This window comes from Doryrhamphus excisus, chromosome 16 (genome assembly GCF_030265055.1).
Source record: "Doryrhamphus excisus isolate RoL2022-K1 chromosome 16, RoL_Dexc_1.0, whole genome shotgun sequence".
Classification (NCBI taxonomy): Eukaryota; Metazoa; Chordata; class Actinopteri; order Syngnathiformes; family Syngnathidae; genus Doryrhamphus; species Doryrhamphus excisus.
Genome location: NC_080481.1, coordinates 12827799 through 12847590, shown reverse-complemented (window position 1 = coordinate 12847590; position 19792 = coordinate 12827799). Strand labels below are relative to the sequence as shown.

At 37.1% G+C, this 19792-nt stretch overlaps 1 protein-coding gene across 1 annotated transcript; it reads left to right on the top strand.

Annotated features, from left to right (window-relative positions):
- Positions 1 to 1107: 1107 nt before the first annotated feature.
- On the top strand, positions 1108 to 6698 carry LOC131104230 (dual specificity protein phosphatase 7-like). The gene is made up of 3 exons (XM_058051202.1): positions 1108 to 1890; positions 2534 to 2962; positions 5213 to 6698. The coding sequence occupies exons 1-3, from the start codon at positions 1518 to 1520 to the stop codon at positions 5521 to 5523; spliced, it is 1113 nt and encodes a 370-aa protein (XP_057907185.1). The 5' UTR covers positions 1108 to 1517; the 3' UTR covers positions 5524 to 6698.
- Positions 6699 to 19792: the final 13094 nt, after the last annotated feature.

Genomic DNA, 19792 nt, shown 5'->3' with positions numbered 1-19792 from the left:
TTGACAATGTCTGTCCATAGTGTCTGTTCGGACACTATGGACCTACCTACGTACCTAATGATATCACAGCTACTACCTTAGTAGAAATGCCTGGACTCCTGACTTTTTTTTTTACACTTTCCAATTCTGAAGCAGTAAAACAGTCCCAGTCCACCACACTACCACCACAATGTTTTACTGTTGGTAAGATGTTCTTTTTCTGAAATGCAGTACCACTTTTACACCAGATGTAATGTTCTGCTGTTGTTCAACTGTGGTTTCCGTCTTAGAACTCTACCGTCGAGGCTGTTTTTGCCAAGTGTCTTTCTAAAGGTGGAGTCGTGATCACTGACCTTAACTGAGGCAAGTAAGGTAAGTCACTCAATACAAAAGGGACGGAAAATGAGCACAATAGGTCCCCTTTTGAACGTATTCACATTTCTCCGAGCTGTCCATAACAGCAACACAATACTTCCTGATTATACAGCATTCACGGTTATGAAGAGAAAGGTGCATTTGAGGTGGAAGTCTGAACATCAACACAAGCAGTTTTTTTCCCACATTTCATGTGTTCTGTATTGGTGCTGTTTTTTATGTGATAATTATGACAATTTTTTGTGAGTTTTATTTAAGATTGGTTCATTTGTACTGAGTTCCCATTTGATTTATATTGTTGAAATATGGAAATTACTACTCTGTTTAAACTGCTTGTCACAAAATTCCATTTACACCTTTCAAATTCAGATTGGTTAATTTGTACTTAGTTCCCATTTGATTTATATTGTTGAAATATTGAAATTACTACTCTGTTTAAACCTGTTTATACCTTTCAAAAGTACGGATTTGGCACTTGTAGTGGAATGGTATTGTAATCGGAATAATGTACCCAACCTTACATTTGATTGGATTTAGCATTTGAATGTATCAAATTGACCTACATACTAACATTTTCTGTGTGAAATGTGAACAGGAGTTGTAAATTTGTGAAAGAATCGATTGTTTATAACAGTTTCATGTTTGCTTACAAGTGTCTTCTAAAAGGCACGGTGACTAGGTCACGTGACAAGCCGGAAGAAGGACGGATACGATGAGCAGTAAAGATATAGTAATAGGTAGTGGTTGTTGCTCAATGGCGATTTGTTTAGAACGATTAAATACCAAACTTCCTGCTATGACTTTAAGCCATTGGCAGTAAACTCCTCCCTCTGGAGTTGCTCTGCTGTCATGCATCGGAATGACACAACCAGAGTGCGGTGTGATGCGGAGGAGCTGAAGTTGGTAAAGACATTTTCAAGGTGGATATTACACGTTAAGGCGGCTTAATTCGCCCATGGTTCGTTAGGAGAAGACTCACTCTTGATGGAAAGGGTAAAGCGGAAAAAAGGGAGACAAATCTCCGCTCAACCGCCAAACAGAGGGCTCGCGGGGCTCCTTGTTTGAGAGGAGGGGGGGAGAAATGTAGTTTACCGCCGAGGGAAAGTCGCAACATGTAGAAGGAAAAGCCGCCACTGCGACCCAATCCGGACACCCACCTCGATATGTCTAATGTTGTGACGCCGAGTAAGAGTGTGGAATGGCTGCAAATGGAGTTGGAGTGCGGCGCCACTTCTGTGCTCCTGCTCGACTGCCGAGCACACGAGCTCTTCGAGTCGTCTCACATCGAGGGCGCCATCAGCGTGGCCATCCCTGGCCTCATGCTCCGCAGGTTCAAGAAGGGCAACATCCCCATCCGGACCATCATCCCGAACCACGAGGACAAAGATAAGTTTACACGCCGGTGCCAAACAGACACGGTGGTCTTGTACGACGAGAGCACAGTCGGCTGGCCGGACAGCGGAACCCCGTCATCAGTTTTGGGTCTGCTTCTTCAAAAACTGTGGGAGGACGGTTGTACAGCTCACTACCTGGAAGGTAAATGTCTGGAGTTAAAGGGGATACTTTTACTTTTACCCAAAGAGTTGCTAACTCAAGCTGGTTATCTTATTAACTAGTTAACTAGTGTTTGTTGTAAAGGTTTAAATGTCATTCATTAAGTTTTTAATCAAGTTAATATCAAAAGTGTAGCGTTATATGCTTCGGTCAAAGGTGAAGGAAAGCCTAGCTAGTTCCAGGGTACGTCAGATTTTTATCATGGAGTGCAAAGCGTGACAGGAGAAAATGAGAAACTTTATGAAATTATGGTGTTTTTGTTATATGCTTCCGTTTTATGTGTGCTTGTTTGTAGGCTGTCCCAAAGTTGAGGTGCCATTGAGATTCTCAATTAAAATTCCAAAATGGCTGCGTTGTGTTTTGCTCTGCTAGAGCAGGCATGCATTTCATGAATGGTCTGCTAGGGGAGCCGGATCTACTTCTCTACTACGCCACTTCACTCTAATGCCACTGCAAACTGACCAGAATTAACAAAGGTTTTATAGTTCTATATGTATGCATTGTTCTTATTATAACTGTCATTAATAGTATAGTTACTACACTTGTTTTAATTATAGTGGTAGTTTCTTGTTGATTAGAATGATGTGTTTTTTTTCTTACGTATTTTGTTTTTTCACTCTTTCAGGGGGATTTGTAAAATTTCACACAGAGTACCCAGAACACTGTGAGACGCTCCTTGACAGCTCCTGTCCAAGCTCCTCTCCTCCGCTGGGTTTTTTGGGCTTTGGAAATCTACGGATAAGCTCAGACTGTTCAGACGGGGAATCTGATCGTGAACCCAGCAGTGCCACCGAATCAGAGGAGAGCCCCCTCCCCAGTAACCAGCCTGCCTTCCCGGTCCAGATCCTTCCTTACCTTTACCTGGGCTGTGCCAAAGACTCCACCAACTTAGACGTGCTGGGCAAATACAACATCAAGTACATCCTGAACGTTACACCCAATCTCCCCAACATGTTTGAACATGACGGACACTTCAGGTACAAACAGATCCCCATTTCGGACCACTGGAGTCAGAATCTGTCCCAGTTCTTCCCAGAGGCTATATCATTTATAGGTAAGTGGCATGCACATGCATTCTTCCAGAATGTGTTTTTGTTATTTATTACCATGAGGACTTGAGTATTTTTGGTGTCATTTATAATCAGCAGAACACAACTCTTAAACAAGTTTGCATTTCCCACGCTGCAGCTCCGAACTAACCGCATTGCTTGTTTTAAAAACAAAATGTCACTAGTAAAAAGTCACATTTGGACTCAGAAGACCAGAAGCTATGTGGATAATCTGCCAATGTGAAGAACAGCCAGTGACAGACATATCGTATAAACAACGATGCAAGAATAGTCAAACGGCAATAGATTTGGTAAGGGATCAAACACACTGGCAGCTTGTGTCAAGCTGTCAAACAATACAGAACAAAGTGTGTCCCTGGTCGGCCCAATACGAATCGCGTCATTTTGTTGGCACCCTATGTGACACAGTAGATATGTAAGATTTGCTGTTGATCGTTTTTTGTGACATATTAGACATAAATATGATATAACAGACAGAAAGAGCTCCCTTTTTTGCACAGTGTACTTCCTGCAGTAGCTATTGTCTCATTACTGCAATGTTGCTGACAACAGGTGACCAATGTAAACTAATTTAATGCTCTATTATGTAATGCACTTCAGTCGCTTTATGAACAAGTTGAGTGTATGTATGCTGCACTCAATGCTAGCTGACGTCAAGCATGTCACTTCCCAGGCTCCGCCCCAACAAGTCACAGATATTACACGACATTTTCTGAAAGCCTTATATACTTGCATTCATTTAGCCATTTGTATGCTCGACTATGCCTAATACTGTAACACTACTGTGCTGTTAATTTGATTTTTTTGTCTGTGTGCAAAACGCAGCACACAGTTTTATTCAGATGTTATTCAATTTTAATAAAACGGCACTTTTGGATCTCAGTTGGTTTTTAGCGATGCAATTTCCCACAAATGTAATATTCTGATGAAAATAACTTGTTGCAAAACAGTAGACCCTTTCCAATTCATGCTTCAGATTTTGAGACTTCACTATCATGTTTTTTTTATATATACATTAATAAATCATCATTGTTCCATGGTTGAATATGGACTATTATTGATTAAAATATTTATATATTTTACATGTTTTGCCTAAATTAAGCATAAAATTGACTAAATGAACTAAAATGAAAATGTGAGTCAGTCAGAAGAATGCGTTGTGATCATATGTAGTATTCTACACTGGTCACTAGGTGACAGTAATGTTGCATTGATGAGACAGTATTGACCTTGGGAAGTACTGAAAAGTAACAGAATAGTACAAAAGAACCACAAGGAACAGATGCATAGTGACCCCTCTTGTCATCCAGCCTGTTTGGTAGAGAAAGAGGAGGAAAACAAACATGCATGCATATGTCAATACCTGCTTATTAAGCCATATATATTGAGCTTGTTTTTATTTATTTAACAGTTAATTGATTTATTGGTTATCATGACAGGGCGAGATGAAAATGATTTAAAGTACAGTTTGTGCTTGTGGATAGCTTGTTCAGTGACATACTGTAGATGCAGAAATGAAAAGCAATTAGATGATAATAATATTAATTGTATAGTAGATAAATGAAAAATAAATGGTAATAAGGGAGTAAAAGCAGACAGAACATTTGGTACAATGAATGGAATGAATAGTGCATTTCATTCTTTCATTCTGGTATTGCTGTTTCCTGCTTGATTGGTGAACTACTGTATGACTTCTCTGAAACCACAACTCTTGGGGGGGTTGTTTGGGGTAGAAACAGGAAGGAAGTGTCACTTCCACTCTCAGTGCTCTGTCTGATTGCTGGGTCACAAGGTAACCAACAGGATATTTTTCACAGCAAATGAATTCCCAGGAAAAGTCTTAAGCTTTTTGTCCTCCGTGGAGGATTAAAATGTGATCATTGTGCCAGCAATCAGATTGTTTTTGTCTACTTGAGTCATATTGATGAATAGGAGTGTGACAATATCTCGATACGGTGATATATTGCTATATTACACCTGCCTGTGTAAAGTTTATTCTAACATTAGTGTTCAAGTTCTTAAAAAAAAAAACACTTTTTGAAGCATTTAATTTCTAAATGTTAATATTGGTATATAATTCATCGGTATATCACCAGTATATTGATAATCTCTGTATCGCCAAATTGTGAGATAATCGTTATCATATCGCATATTGAATGAAATTATTCTTCAGAAATCTCAAGATTGCACTTTTTGCTAAATTTGCTGACCGTTGTTTTCTTTTCATCCCACAGATGAGGCTCGTTCCAAGCAGTGCGGCATCCTGGTCCACTGTCTAGCCGGTATCAGCCGCTCGGTTACCGTCACTGTGGCCTACTTGATGCAGAGACTTAACCTGTCGCTCAACGATGCTTATGACTTTGTCAAGAGAAAGAAATCTAACATTTCCCCAAACTTTAACTTCATGGGTCAACTGTTGGACTTTGAGCGGACACTGGGCCTGCACAGTCCCTGTGACAACCGCTCCACGAGTGACGAGCAGCTCTTCTTTACCACGCCAACCAATCACAATGTCTTTCAGCTGGACACACTGGACTCAACATGAGGATGTCTCATGTGGACGTTTGGTGGTGGCGCTTTGAGTTTGTCAGCTTCCTGGCTGGCCGACAGACATCAGCAGTAACGTCTCTGCAGTACGTATGTCTCTACTTAACCTGACACAGCCTGTTTGAGTCAGTGTTTGATGCCTTATGATGTAACACAAGGATGATATTGTTAATCAATACATGACATTATTAGATAGTCATGTGCCGCCATAATAGCAGGACATGTTGAAATGTTTCTGTTGGAATTGCTGTTTGACTGTTAATTGTCCTTCACCAGCTAAAAATCTTTTCATATCAATAACTATTTCTGCTTCTGTGGTTTTAACAGGAGTTTTTGTCCAATCGGAATGTTTTGTAAGCTGAGAGAAATAAGCTACTTCAGCTATCCAGCCTTGAATTTCTATCCAGCGCGTTAATTCTGGGTGAGCAGCTCTTGTGCAATAGAAACCAGCACAGAGACTAGTGGGTGATGTTTTAAGTCAGGTTGTTCTGACTTATGTTGGCGAACAACAGGAAGTTACGTTTAACTGGCTGCATCCTGCAAAATTAAACCGATAGCAGATGTATTATTTTTCTGCTGCTTCCAGCTAAATTCTTTGCATGATTGTTGTCTTTTTAACTTTGACAACATAAAATGTACTTCTGTGTCAATTACTATACTAAGGTATTATGTAAGGATGGCCTTTAGGCACAATAGACAGCCAACAAACGTATGCAATCACACAGCCGATGGCGGTGAGTCTCGTTTTAAACTCCCGACAGTTTTCAGTCTGGAGCTCCTCCTTCTGTGGCATCAAGGGAAAGCGTGATGGCACGTAATTAGCTGTCTATTTGCCTCCTGGTCTCCCAGCTAACAAGCGTGTCTGACACATTAGAATGAGTGAAAGTTTGATTAATGTGTTCTTACCTCACTCGAAAGACTTTTTTCAGGGATTTTTTGTACAAGGCATCTGTAACATGTCATGGCATCTCAAAGTGCATCTAAGGGCTTTATCGCTTGCTATGTTTGTATAGAATTTGTTACGGGGGACCTTTTTTTTTCTGAAATAATGAAGGATCCAAAACTGACCTGATTCTGACCCTTATAAGGTATATATGGAGTATGTATAACTGAAATGTCCAAGGTATTCTGTACAAGTTTATATAACAAATACAGTATATTGTATATTTTTACTTGAATGTGTGTCCTTTATTGGGGTTTCCTTTTTGTAGTCAAAGCCACTACTTAGTAAATGAACAGTAGGCATAGAGATTTCTTGTCAGCACGTCAGTTGTCATTTGACCTTGAAGTTTTATGTATTTTTGTCAATGGGTTCTGATGCTTCCTTAGCTGAAAGAGTGAAAAAAATATTTAATTGTGTTTAGAAATCCTGCAATATTTTTGTGATCATTTTACAGGTCCAGCCAGTCAAGCCATGCCAAAGGTAAATTACATTTTAATAGACATGTGATTTTTTTTTTTCAGTCTGGGTCTTAGCTTCCTCAGGAACTAGGAATTTGTTTTTGTTGAAGGAAAAAAAAAAGAAATGAGTTTCTCAATATAACCCTTGTGCCATCGAGAGTCAACTGAGTGTAAAAGCAAATGTTTTAACATCTAGTCCAAACAGGGTTTTTGCAGGAGTTAGTTTATTCAAATATGTCTGCTTCTTCCTCATCTACTTTCATTTTCCCTGAGCGACTGATTGCTGTGATATTTTCTCTCCCTGCGTTGTCTGTGTGAGAGTTATTCATGTGTGTGAGAGAAACATAGTACAGTCGTGGGGGTATGTGTGAAAGGCAGGAGGAATGTACTGTGTGATCTATGAAGCAGAAAATTGTCCAATAACTGTCAATCAGTAGAATATAATGACTTAAATGCTGCCTTGATGTTGTGTTAGTCCCAGTTTAATGACTGATATGAATGAAAAAGTAATAGCGGGGTTCCATTCCAGCCTTTACATTTCACAGCAGCTGTACAGCACATGAAGAGACATGCCTGGCAACACATCACAGTCAGGATAATGAAAGCTGTTGAGTGATGGGGTTTTCCAACAAGACTGAACCTGGCGAGCAACATACCTGCAGGCCAGGCTTGTGATTAGGCCTAAAAAGACAGTAAGCAGAGCCCATGGAAAGGTACCTCACAATGGGACTGTGATACTATAGGATGGGGACACGCATAATTATCACAATTATCTCCAAATTATCACATCTGTGTCATCTGCGCTGATCTTTGACAAAAATAATAAGGGGTTAGCATGTCGTTTTTTTCTGTTTTTTTCAACTTGCTTCTAATGCACTTTTCTGGTCAAGAAAACATGGAAACCTCCCACACACTCAACAGGGGCCTAAGAAGCACCCAAAAATGGCATAAAATGCCAGTGTTTGAATTTGGTGTTTTTTGACAAAATACGTAAGGGGTTAGTATGTCGTTTTTTTCTGTTTTTTTTCAACTTGCTTCTAATGCACTTTTCTGGTAAAAAACAAAAAACGTGGAAACCTCCCACACACTCAGCAGGGGCCTGAGAAGCACCCAAAAATGGCAAAAAATGCCAGTGTTTGAATTTGGTGTTTTTTGACAAAAAACGGAAGGTTAGTATGTCGTTTTTTTCATTTTTTTCAACTTGCTTTTAAAGCACTTTTCTGGTCAAAAAAACAAGGGCAACCTCACACACACTCAACAGGGGACCCAGAAGCATCCAAAAATGGCATAAAATGCCAGACTTTGAATTTTGTGATTTTTGAAAAAAAACGTTTTTTTAATTTTTTCCAACTTGCTTTTCAAGCAATTTTCTGGCCAAAAAAACAGGGGAAACCTCACACACACTCAACAGGGGACCCAGAAGCATCCAAAAATGGCATAAAATGCCAGATTTTGAATTTGGTGATTTTTGAAAAAAACGTAAGGGGTTAGCATGTCATTTTTTTCCTTTTTTTCAACTTGCTTTTCAAGCACTTTTCTGTCAAAAATAAAAGTGGAAACCTCACACACACTCAACAGGGGACCCCGAAGCATCCAAAAATGGCATAAAATGCCAGATTTTGAATTTGGTGATTTTTTAAAAAAACGTAAGTATGTCGTTTTTTTCATTTTTTTCAACTTGCTTTTCAAGCACTTTTCTGTCAAAAATAAAAGTGGAAACCTCACACACACTCAACAGGGGACCCAGAAGCATCCAAAAATGGCATAAAATTCCAGATTTTGAATTTGCTGATTTTTGAAAAAAAACACAAGTATGTCGTTTTTTTCATTTTTTTTCAACGTGCTTTTCAAGCACTTTTCTGTCAAAAATAAAAGTGGAAAGCTCACACACACTAAACAGGGGACCCAGAAGCATCCAAAAATGGCATAAAATTCCAGATTTTGAATTTGGTGATTTTTGACAAAAAACGTAAGGGGTTAGTATGTCGTTTCTTTCATTTTTTTCAACTTGCTTTTCAAGCACTTTTCTGTCAAAAATAAAAGTGGAAACCTCACACACACTCAACAGGGGACCTAGAAGCATTCAAAAATGGCATAAAATGCCACTGTTTGAGTTGGTGATTTTTGAAAAATACGTAAGTATGTCGTTTTTTTCATTTTTTTCAACTTGCTTTTAAAGCACTTTTCTGTCAAAAATAAAAGTGGAAACCTCACACACACTCAACAGGGTACCTTGAAGCATCCAAAAATGGCATTAAATGCCAGATTTTGAATTTGGTGATTTTTGAAAAAAACGTAAGGGGTTAGTATGTCGTTTTTTTTCATTTTTTTCAACTTGCTTTTAAAGCACTTTTCTGGTCAAAAAAAGGGGAAACCTCACACACACTCAACAGGGGACCCAGAAGCATCCAAAAATGGCATAAAATGCCAGATTTTGAATTTTGTGATTTTTGAAAAAAAACGTCGTTTTTTTAATTTTTTCCAACTTGCTTTTCAAGCAATTTTCTGGTCAAAAAAACAGGGGAAACCTCACACACACTCAACAGGGGACCCAGAAGCATCCAAAAATGGCATAAAATGCCAGATTTTGAATTTGGTGATTTTTGAAAAAAACGTAAGGGGTTAGCATGTCATTTTTTTCATTTTTTTCAACTTGCTTTTCAAGCACTTTTCTGTCAAAAATAAAAGTGGAAACCTCACACACACTCAACAGGGGACCCCGAAGCATCCAAAAATGGCATAAAATGCCAGATTTTGAATTTGGTGATTTTTTAAAAAAACGTAAGGGGTTAGTATGTCGTTTTTTTCCATTTTTTTCAACTTGCTTTTAAAGCACTTTTCTGTCAAAAATAAAAGTGGAAACCTCACACACACTCAACAGGGGACCCAGAAGCATCCAAAAATGGCATAAAATTCCAGATTTTGAATTTGCTGATTTTTGAAAAAAAACATAAGTATGTCGTTTTTTTTCATTTTTTTTCAACGTGCTTTTCAAGCACTTTTCTGTCAAAAATAAAAGTGGAAAGCTCACACACACTCAACAGGGGACCCAGAAGCATCCAAAAATGGCATAAAATGCCAGATTTTGAATTTGGTGATTTTTGAAAAAAACGTAAGGGGTTAGCATGTCATTTTTTTCATTTTTTTTCAACTTGCTTTTCAAGCACTTTTCTGTCAAAAATAAAAGTGGAAACCTCACACACACTCATCAGGGGACCTAGAAGCATTCAAAAATGGCATAAAATGCCACTGTTTGAGTTGGTGATTTTTGACAAAAAACGTAAGGGGTTAGTATGTCGTTTTTTTCATTTTTTTCAACTTGCTTTTCAAGCACTTTTCTGTCAAAAATAAAAGTGGAAACCTCACACACACTCAACAGGGGACCTAGAAGCATTCAAAAATGGCATAAAATGCCACTGTTTGAGTTGGTGATTTTTGAAAAATACGTAAGTATGTCGTTTTTTTCATTTTTTTCAACTTGCTTTTAAAGCACTTTTCTGTCAAAAATAAAAGTGGAAACCTCACACACACTCAACAGGGTACCTTGAAGCATCCAAAAATGGCATTAAATGCCAGATTTTGAATTTGGTGATTTTTGAAAAAAACGTAAGGGGTTAGTATGTCGTTTTTTTCATTTTTTTCAACTTGCTTTTCAAGCACTTTTCTGTCAAAAATAAAAGTGGAAACCTCACACACACTCAACAGGGGACCCAGAAGCATCCAAAAATGGCATAAAATGCCAGATTTTGAATTTGGTGATTTTTGAAAAAAACGTAAGTATGTCGTTTTTTTCATTTTTTTCATCTTGCTTTTAAAGCACTTTTCTGGTCAAAAAAAGGGGAAACCTCACACACACTCAACAGGGGACCCAGAAGCATCCAAAAATGGCATAAAATGCCAGATTTTGAATTTGGTGATTTTTTAAAAAACGTAAGTATGTCGTTTTTTTCATTTTTTCCAACTTGCTTTTCAAGCAATTTTCTGGTCAAAAAAACAGGGGAAACCTCACACACACTCAACAGGGGACCCAGAAGCATCCAAAAATGGCATAAAATTCCAGATTTTGAATTTGCTGATTTTTGAAAAAAAACATAAGTATGTCGTTTTTTTCATTTTTTTTCAACGTGCTTTTCAAGCACTTTTCTGTCAAAAATAAAAGTGGAAAGCTCACACACACTCAACAGGGGATCCAGAAGCATCCAAAAATGGCATAAAATGCCAGATTTTGAATTTGGTGATTTTTGAAAAAAAAGTAAGGGGTTAGCATGTCATTTTTTTCATTTTTTTTCAACTTGCTTTTCAAGCACTTTTCTGTCAAAAATAAAAGTGGAAACCTCACACACACTCAACAGGGGACCCAGAAGCATCCAAAAATGGCATAAAATTCCAGATTTTGAATTTGGTGATTTTTGACAAAAAACGTAAGGGGTTAGTATGTCGTTTCTTTCATTTTTTTCAACTTGCTTTTCAAGCACTTTTCTGTCAAAAATAAAAGTGGAAACCTCACACACACTCAACAGGGGACCTAGAAGCATTCAAAAATGGCATAAAATGCCACTGTTTGAGTTGGTGATTTTTGAAAAATACGTAAGTATGTCGTTTTTTTCATTTTTTTCAACTTGCTTTTAAAGCACTTTTCTGTCAAAAATAAAAGTGGAAACCTCACACACACTCAACAGGGTACCTTGAAGCATCCAAAAATGGCATTAAATGCCAGATTTTGAATTTGGTGATTTTTGAAAAAAACGTAAGGGGTTAGTATGTCGTTTTTTTCATTTTTTTCAACTTGCTTTTCAAGCACTTTTCTGTCAAAAATAAAAGTGGAAACCTCACACACACTCAACAGGGGACCCAGAAGCATCCAAAAATGGCATAAAATGCCAGATTTTGAATTTGGTGATTTTTGAAAAAAACGTAAGTATGTCGTTTTTTTCATTTTTTTCAACTTCCTTTTAAAGCACTTTTCTGTCAAAAATAAAAGTGGAAACCTCACACACACTCAACAGGGGACCTAGAAGCATTCAAAAATGGCATAAAATGCCAGATTTTGAATTTGGTGATTTTTGAAAAAAACGTAAGGGGTTAGTATGTCGTTTTTTTCATTTTTTTCAACTTGCTTTTAAAGCACTTTTCTGGTCAAAAAAAGGGGAAACCTCACACACACTCAACAGGGGACCCAGAAGCATCCAAAAATGGCATAAAATGCCAGATTTTGAATTTTGTGATTTTTGAAAAAAAACGTCGTTTTTTTAATTTTTTCCAACTTGCTTTTCAAGCAATTTTCTGGTCAAAAAAACAGGGGAAACCTCACACACACTCAACAGGGGACCCAGAAGCATCCAAAAATGGCATAAAATGCCAGATTTTGAATTTGGTGATTTTTGAAAAAAACGTAAGGGGTTAGCATGTCATTTTTTTCATTTTTTTCAACTTGCTTTTCAAGCACTTTTCTGTCAAAAATAAAAGTGGAAACCTCACACACACTCAACAGGGGACCCCGAAGCATCCAAAAATGGCATAAAATGCCAGATTTTGAATTTGGTGATTTTTTAAAAAAACGTAAGGGGTTAGTATGTCGTTTTTTTCCATTTTTTTCAACTTGCTTTTAAAGCACTTTTCTGTCAAAAGTAAAAGTGGAAACCTCACACACACTCAACAGGGGACCCAGAAGCATCCAAAAATGGCATAAAATTCCAGATTTTGAATTTGCTGATTTTTGAAAAAAAACACAAGTATGTCGTTTTTTTTTCATTTTTTTTCAACGTGCTTTTCAAGCACTTTTCTGTCAAAAATAAAAGTGGAAAGCTCACACACACTCAACAGGGGACCCAGAAGCATCCAAAAATGGCATAAAATGCCAGATTTTGAATTTGGTGATTTTTGAAAAAAACGTAAGGGGTTAGCATGCCATTTTTTTCATTTTTTTTCAACTTGCTTTTCAAGCACTTTTCTGTCAAAAATAAAAGTGGAAACCTCACACACACTCATCAGGGGACCTAGAAGCATTCAAAAATGGCATAAAATGCCACTGTTTGAGTTGGTGATTTTTGACAAAAAACGTAAGGGGTTAGTATGTCGTTTTTTTTCATTTTTTTCAACTTGCTTTTCAAGCACTTTTCTGTCAAAAATAAAAGTGGAAACCTCACACACACTCAACAGGGGACCTAGAAGCATTCAAAAATGGCATAAAATGCCACTGTTTGAGTTGGTGATTTTTGAAAAATACGTAAGTATGTCGTTTTTTTCATTTTTTTCAACTTGCTTTTAAAGCACTTTTCTGTCAAAAATAAAAGTGGAAACCTCACACACACTCAACAGGGTACCTTGAAGCATCCAAAAATGGCATTAAATGCCAGATTTTGAATTTGGTGATTTTTGAAAAAAACGTAAATGGTTAGTATGTCGTTTTTTTCATTTTTTTCAACTTGCTTTTCAAGCACTTTTCTGTCAAAAATAAAAGTGGAAACCTCACACACACTCAACAGGGGACCCAGAAGCATCCAAAAATGGCATAAAATGCCAGATTTTGAATTTGGTGATTTTTGAAAAAAACGTAAGGGGTTAGTATGTCATTTTTTTCAACTTGCTTTTCAAGCACTTTTCTGTCAAAAATAAAAGTGAAAACCTCACACACACTCAACAGGGGACCCAGAAGCATCCAAAAATGGCATAAAATGCCAGATTTTGAATTTGGTGATTTTTGAAAAAAACGTAAGTATGTCGTTTTTTTCATTTTTTTCAACTTCCTTTTAAAGCACTTTTCTGTCAAAAATAAAAGTGGAAACCTCACACACACTCAACAGGGGACCTAGAAGCATCCAAAAATGGCATAAAATGCCAGATTTTGAATTTGGTGATTTTTGAAAAAACGTAAGTCGTTTTTTTCATTTTTTTCAACTTGCTTTTCAAGCACTTTTCTGTCAAAAATAAAAGTGGAAACCTCACACACACTCAACAGGGGACCTAGTAGCATTCAAAAATGGTATAAAAGGCCACTGTTTGAGTTGGTGATTTTTGACAAAAAACGTAAGGGGTTAGTATGTCGTTTTTTTCATATTTTTCAAATTGCTTTTCCAGCACTTTTCTGTCAAAAATAAAAGGGGAAACCTCACACACACTCAACAGGGGACCCAGAAGCATCCAACAATGGCATGAAATGCCAGATTTTGAATTTGTTGATTTTTTAAAAAAAACGTAAGGGGTTAGTATGTCATTTTTTTTCATTTTTTTCAACTTGCTTTTAAAGCACTTTTCTGGTCAAAAAAGGGGAAACCTCACACACACTCAACAGGGGACCCAGAAGCATCCAACAATGGCATAAAATGCCAGATTTTGAATTTGGTGATTTTTGAAAAAAACGTAAGGGGTTAGTATGTCGTTTTTTTCATTTTTTTCAACTTGCTTTTCAAGCACTTTTCTGTCAAAAATAAAAGTGGAAACCTCACACACACTCAACAGGGGACCTAGAAGCATTCAAAAATGGCATGAAATGCCACTGTTTGAGTTGGTGATTTTTGAAAAAAACGTAAGGGGTTAGTATGTCGTTTCTTTTTTTCATTTTTTTCAACTTGCTTTTCAAGCACTTTTCTGTCAAAAATAAAAGTGGAAACCTCACACACACTCAACAGGGGACCTAGAAGCATTCAAAAATGGCATAAAATGCCACTGTTTGAGTTGGTGATTTTTGACAAAAAACGTAAGGGGTTAGTATGTCGTTTTTTTCATTTTTTTCAACTTGCTTTTCCAGCAATTTTCTGTCAAAAATAAAAGTGGAAACCTCACACACACTCAACAGGGGACCTAGAAGCATCCAAAAATGGCATAAAATGCCAGATTTTGAATTTGGTGATTTTTGAAAAAAACGTAAGGGGTTAGTATGTCGTTTTTTTCATTTTTTTCAACTTGCTTTTAAAGCACTTTTCTGGTCAAAAAAAAGGGGAAACCTCACACACACTCAACAGGGGACCCAGAAGCATCCAAAAATGGCATAAAATGCCAGATTTTGAATTTGGTGATTTTTGAAAAAAACGTAAGGGGTTAGTATGTCGTTTTTTTCATTTTTTTCAACTTGCTTTTAAAGCACTTTTCTGGTCAAAAATAAAAGTGGAAACCTCACACACACTCAACAGGGGACCCAGAAGCATCCAAAAATGGCATAAAATGCCAGATTTTGAATTTGGTGATTTTTGAAAAAAACGTAAGGGGTTAGTATGTCGGTTTTTTTTTCATTTTTTTCAACTTGCTTTTCAAGCACTTTTCTGTCAAAAATAAAAGTGGAAACCTCACACACACTCAACAGGGGACCTAGAAGCATTCAAAAATGGCATAAAATGCCACTGTTTGAGTTGGTGATTTTTGAAAAATACGTAAGTATGTCGTTTTTTTCATTTTTTTCAACTTGCTTTTAAAGCACTTTTCTGGTCAAAAAAAGGGGAAACCTCACACACACTCAACAGGGGACCCAGAAGCATCCAACAATGGCATGAAATGCCAGATTTTGAATTTGTTGATTTTTAAAAAAAAACGTAAGGGGTTAGTATGTCATTTTTTTTCATTTTCTTCAACTTGCTTTTCAAGCACTTTTCTGTCAAAAATAAAAGTGGAAACCTCACACACACTCAACAGGGGACCCAGAAGCATCCAAAAATGGCATAAAATGCCAGATTTTGAATTTGGTGATTTTTGAAAAAAACGTAAGGGGTTAGTATGTCGTTTTTTTATTTTTTTCAACTTGCTTTTAAAGCACTTTTCTGGTCAAAAATAAAAGTGGAAACCTCACACACACTCAACAGGGGACCCAGAAGCATCCAAAAATGGCATAAAATGCCAGATTTTGAATTTGGTGATTTTTGAAAAAAACGTAAGGGGTTAGTATGTCGGTTTTTTTTTCATTTTTTTCAACTTGCTTTTCAAGCACTTTTCTGTCAAAAATAAAAGTGGAAACCTCACACACACTCAACAGGGGACCTAGAAGCATTCAAAAATGGCATAAAATGCCACTGTTTGAGTTGGTGATTTTTGACAAAAAACGTAAGTGGTTAGTATGTCGTTTTTTTCATTTTTTTCAACTTGCTTTTCCAGCAATTTTCTGTCAAAAATAAAAGTGGAAACCTCACACACACTCAACAGGGGACCTAGAAGCATCCAAAAATGGCATAAAATGCCAGATTTTGAATTTAGTGATTTTTGAAAAAAACGTAAGGGGTTAGTATGTCGTTTTTTTCATTTTTTTCAACTTGCTTTTAAAGCACTTTTCTGGTCAAAAAAAAGGGGAAAACTCACACACACTCAACAGGGGACCCAGAAGCATCCAACAATGGCATGAAATGCCAGATTTTGAATTTGTTGATTTTTGAAAAAAACGTAAGGGGTTAGTATGTCTTTTTTTTTCATTTTTTTCAACTTGCTTTTCAAGCACTTTTCTGTCAAAAATAAAAGTGGAAGCCTCACACACACTCAACAGGGGACCCAGAAGCATCCAAAAATGGCATAAAATGCCAGATTTTGAATTTGGTGATTTTTGAAAAAAACGTAAGTATGTCGTTTTTTTTCATTTTTTTCAACTTGCTTTTAAAGCACTTTTCTGTCAAAAATAAAAGTGGAAACCTCACACACACTCAACAGGGGACCTTGAAGCATCCAAAAATGGCATAAAATGCCAGATTTTGAATTTGGTGATTTTTGAAAAAAACGTAAGGGTTTAGTATGTCGTTTTTTTTTTTTTTTTCAACTTGCTTTTCTAGCACTTTTCTGTCAAAAATAAAAGTGGAAACCTCACACACACTCAACAGGGGACCTAGAAGCATTAAAAAATGGCATAAAATGCCACTGTTTGAGTTGGTGATTTTTGACAAAAAACGTAAGGGGTTAGTATGTCGTTTTTTTCATTTTTTTCAACTTGCTTTTCAAGCACTTTTCTGTCAAAAATAAAAGTGGAAACCTCACACACACTCAACCGGGGACCTAGAAGCATCTAAAAATTGCATAAAATGCTAGTGTTTGAATTTGGTGATTTTTGAAAAAAACGTATGTCGTTTTTTTCAGTTTTTTTCAACTCTCTTCTAATGCACTTTTCTGGTTAAAAAAAACAGGTGAAACCTCACACACACCCAACAGGGGCCTGAGAAGCACCCACAAAAGGCATAAAACGGCAGAGCAATGGGTTAGTATGTCGTTTCTGGTTAAAAAAACAGGGGAAACCTCCCACACACTCAACAGGGGTCTGAGAAGAACCCAAAAACTTTGGTGATTTTTGACAAAAAACGTATGTGGTTTTTTTCCGTTTTTCTCAACTTGCTTCTAATGCAATTTTCTGGTAAACAAAAAAACAAAAAAAAAAACGGGGGAAATATATATATATATATATACATATTAAGGCTGTCAAAAATATCGCGTTAACAGGATTTTTCCTTAATTACATTAAATGTTTTGGCGTAATTAATGCACGCGCACTGGGGTTGTCAATCTCAGCACTGAGGACTATTCTATACACATCTCGATGCACTGCCAGCGATACGATACTTTAATGATAAATGGAATTTTCTTGCGATATGATGCGATTCATCCTCTTCACGACGCGATAAGATACGATAATCATTTCATTCGAATCAATGCGATCCGATACGAAATGGTGCAATCGATGCATCGATTAAAAGCGATTATTTTCCTCGCCCTTAGTTCACATCTGCTGTGGTTAGAAGAGCATGCTTGGCATTCTGCATGAGTGACATTAAGTTCACAGCTGCTCCTTCCTGGGTTGCACAATACTTGGAATAGAAGTCTTGTTTATTCAACCTTGGGAATACACAAGGTCGTTTCTGGTGAAGGCCAAATCACTTTGTAGTCTTAGAGAAATAGTGCTTGGATAATTGGATATTTACACTGACTGGCTTCTGTCTTCCTTTTTAGCAGATGTACATACTAAGGGAGTATAATCCCAATCTCACTACTTGGCGAATGCTATCGCTGACATCATGTCACTGAGGAAGGAATGACATCATGCATCGCTGTGCTGTGTTTATTTTTGCAAGAAGGAACTTTATAGGTTCGGCTTTATGGCACAGTGGGATGGCCAGGATACCTTCCATGTGTTGCTGCAAGTGATGCTAGCCAGGAATGGAGTTCCTTGAATACTCTTAGTAGCTACACTGAATGACGCTAATAGCTTTCATTGAGTCATCTATGGTTGTATCCGAATAGCAGAGGGTTGATTCTCTGAAGCCATTTTAAGTGTTTCATTCTTGTCCTTATGTGTGATGGATTAAATTGAGCAGGAGTCAGATTCTTCCCGACACTGAAAGGTCACATTTATAAGCTGTACAAGACTACACTATGTGTGTGATTTTGTCACCATACTATAATATTTAATATGATTTCTGATGATTTTCACATATTCATCAAGTTGTGCGGTATTTTTGGGCCACTTTGCACTGTTTAAATGTTAAATGACAAACAACATTCCTAACTAACAATTCGGAAATATTACAGCGGGAAATGTATAACCTCAGAAGTGCAAGAAAAGTGTTGCTTTTGGCCAAGAGAATATGGGTCGCGTGTAAATTGAAGCCACATGGAATACTGGTGGCAGAATGATCCGGCCATCTGTTACTACCAGAAGTCTCCATTCGGGGGCCAATTCCACCAGCCGCCGCTTGACAGTAGACTGAGCTCACAAGAGCACAGCAACAAACTCGTGTGTTTTGCAATGGAGCCCCGGTGGCCAAGTGAATGAAAGATGGCTTGTAACATGTCTCACGAGATGCAACATAACACAAAGGTCATCTGTGTTCTTAGCTTGGGAACTGTGCAGGAGCCAGTGTTGGGAACTACCATGCAGTCTGCCTTCACTCAAGGCCGCATTCTACTTGTACAGAATGACTGAATAAGGCTAAAAAAAGCATGTCTGGGGATCAAATTTACTGTGATGAAGACCAAAATAGTAATTTAGTTCATTTAAAAAGCAATCATTAGGACATTTATATTGACGATGCTACTTTAAAGTGTTGATAATTGATATCCTCTAAGCATGATATACTTACAAAGCAATAATAGTCTATTTAAATAATCTGAATGGCATATTTATTGCAGCATTTTTACACACCATTTCTCTTTGGAAAATGTTAAAAATAAATAAACCCTCCAGTGGAATGACAAAGCTAAACAATCACCATTATTCATTTGAATCAATGAATAGTTATTGTGGAATTTGCAAATTCTGTGTCTTTGGGATTGGCTGTTGTGTGGGTTGTTATATCCAGGCTATGCAGACAGAGTACTTCACTGTTCTGAGCACCAGAAGTGGGACGGAGGATCACAATACAATATTTTGTCTGTTCGAGTTGAATTTGCTGGCCTTCCACTCTCTTTGTCATCTCCCACTTCCTTGTTTTGTTTATGCTTTCCGTAATTAGTTTTTTTGTGTGTATTTATATGTATTTGTATTTTAAATCAAACTGTGTATTGGTACCTTGACTGAAAGTATTGCACTGTGCTACATTTTAATTATGCTCTTTTGCTCAATACGCCTGGAAATACTATAGTGCATAATGGACAGGAAGATGATGTGTTTTAGAAGATAGTTTGTGTTTTGGTTTAAGTTGACATTAGGGCTAGCATTAGGGTTAAATGCACAACGATGAGCCAATTCAAGAAACAATACAAGCAGTTGATGTTTGCTAAATACAAGGATGAAGAGTCTTGAACCAGTCATGATGTGCTATATATATCACTATATTGACACTTACTATGGTACCCAATATGTCATTGTATGGTCATATCACATCGTACTTCGGTACGTGACAAAAAAAAAATAAAAAAAAACGAAAGCAGGAAGTGAACAAATGTAACATTTACTGATTGTAAAAGAA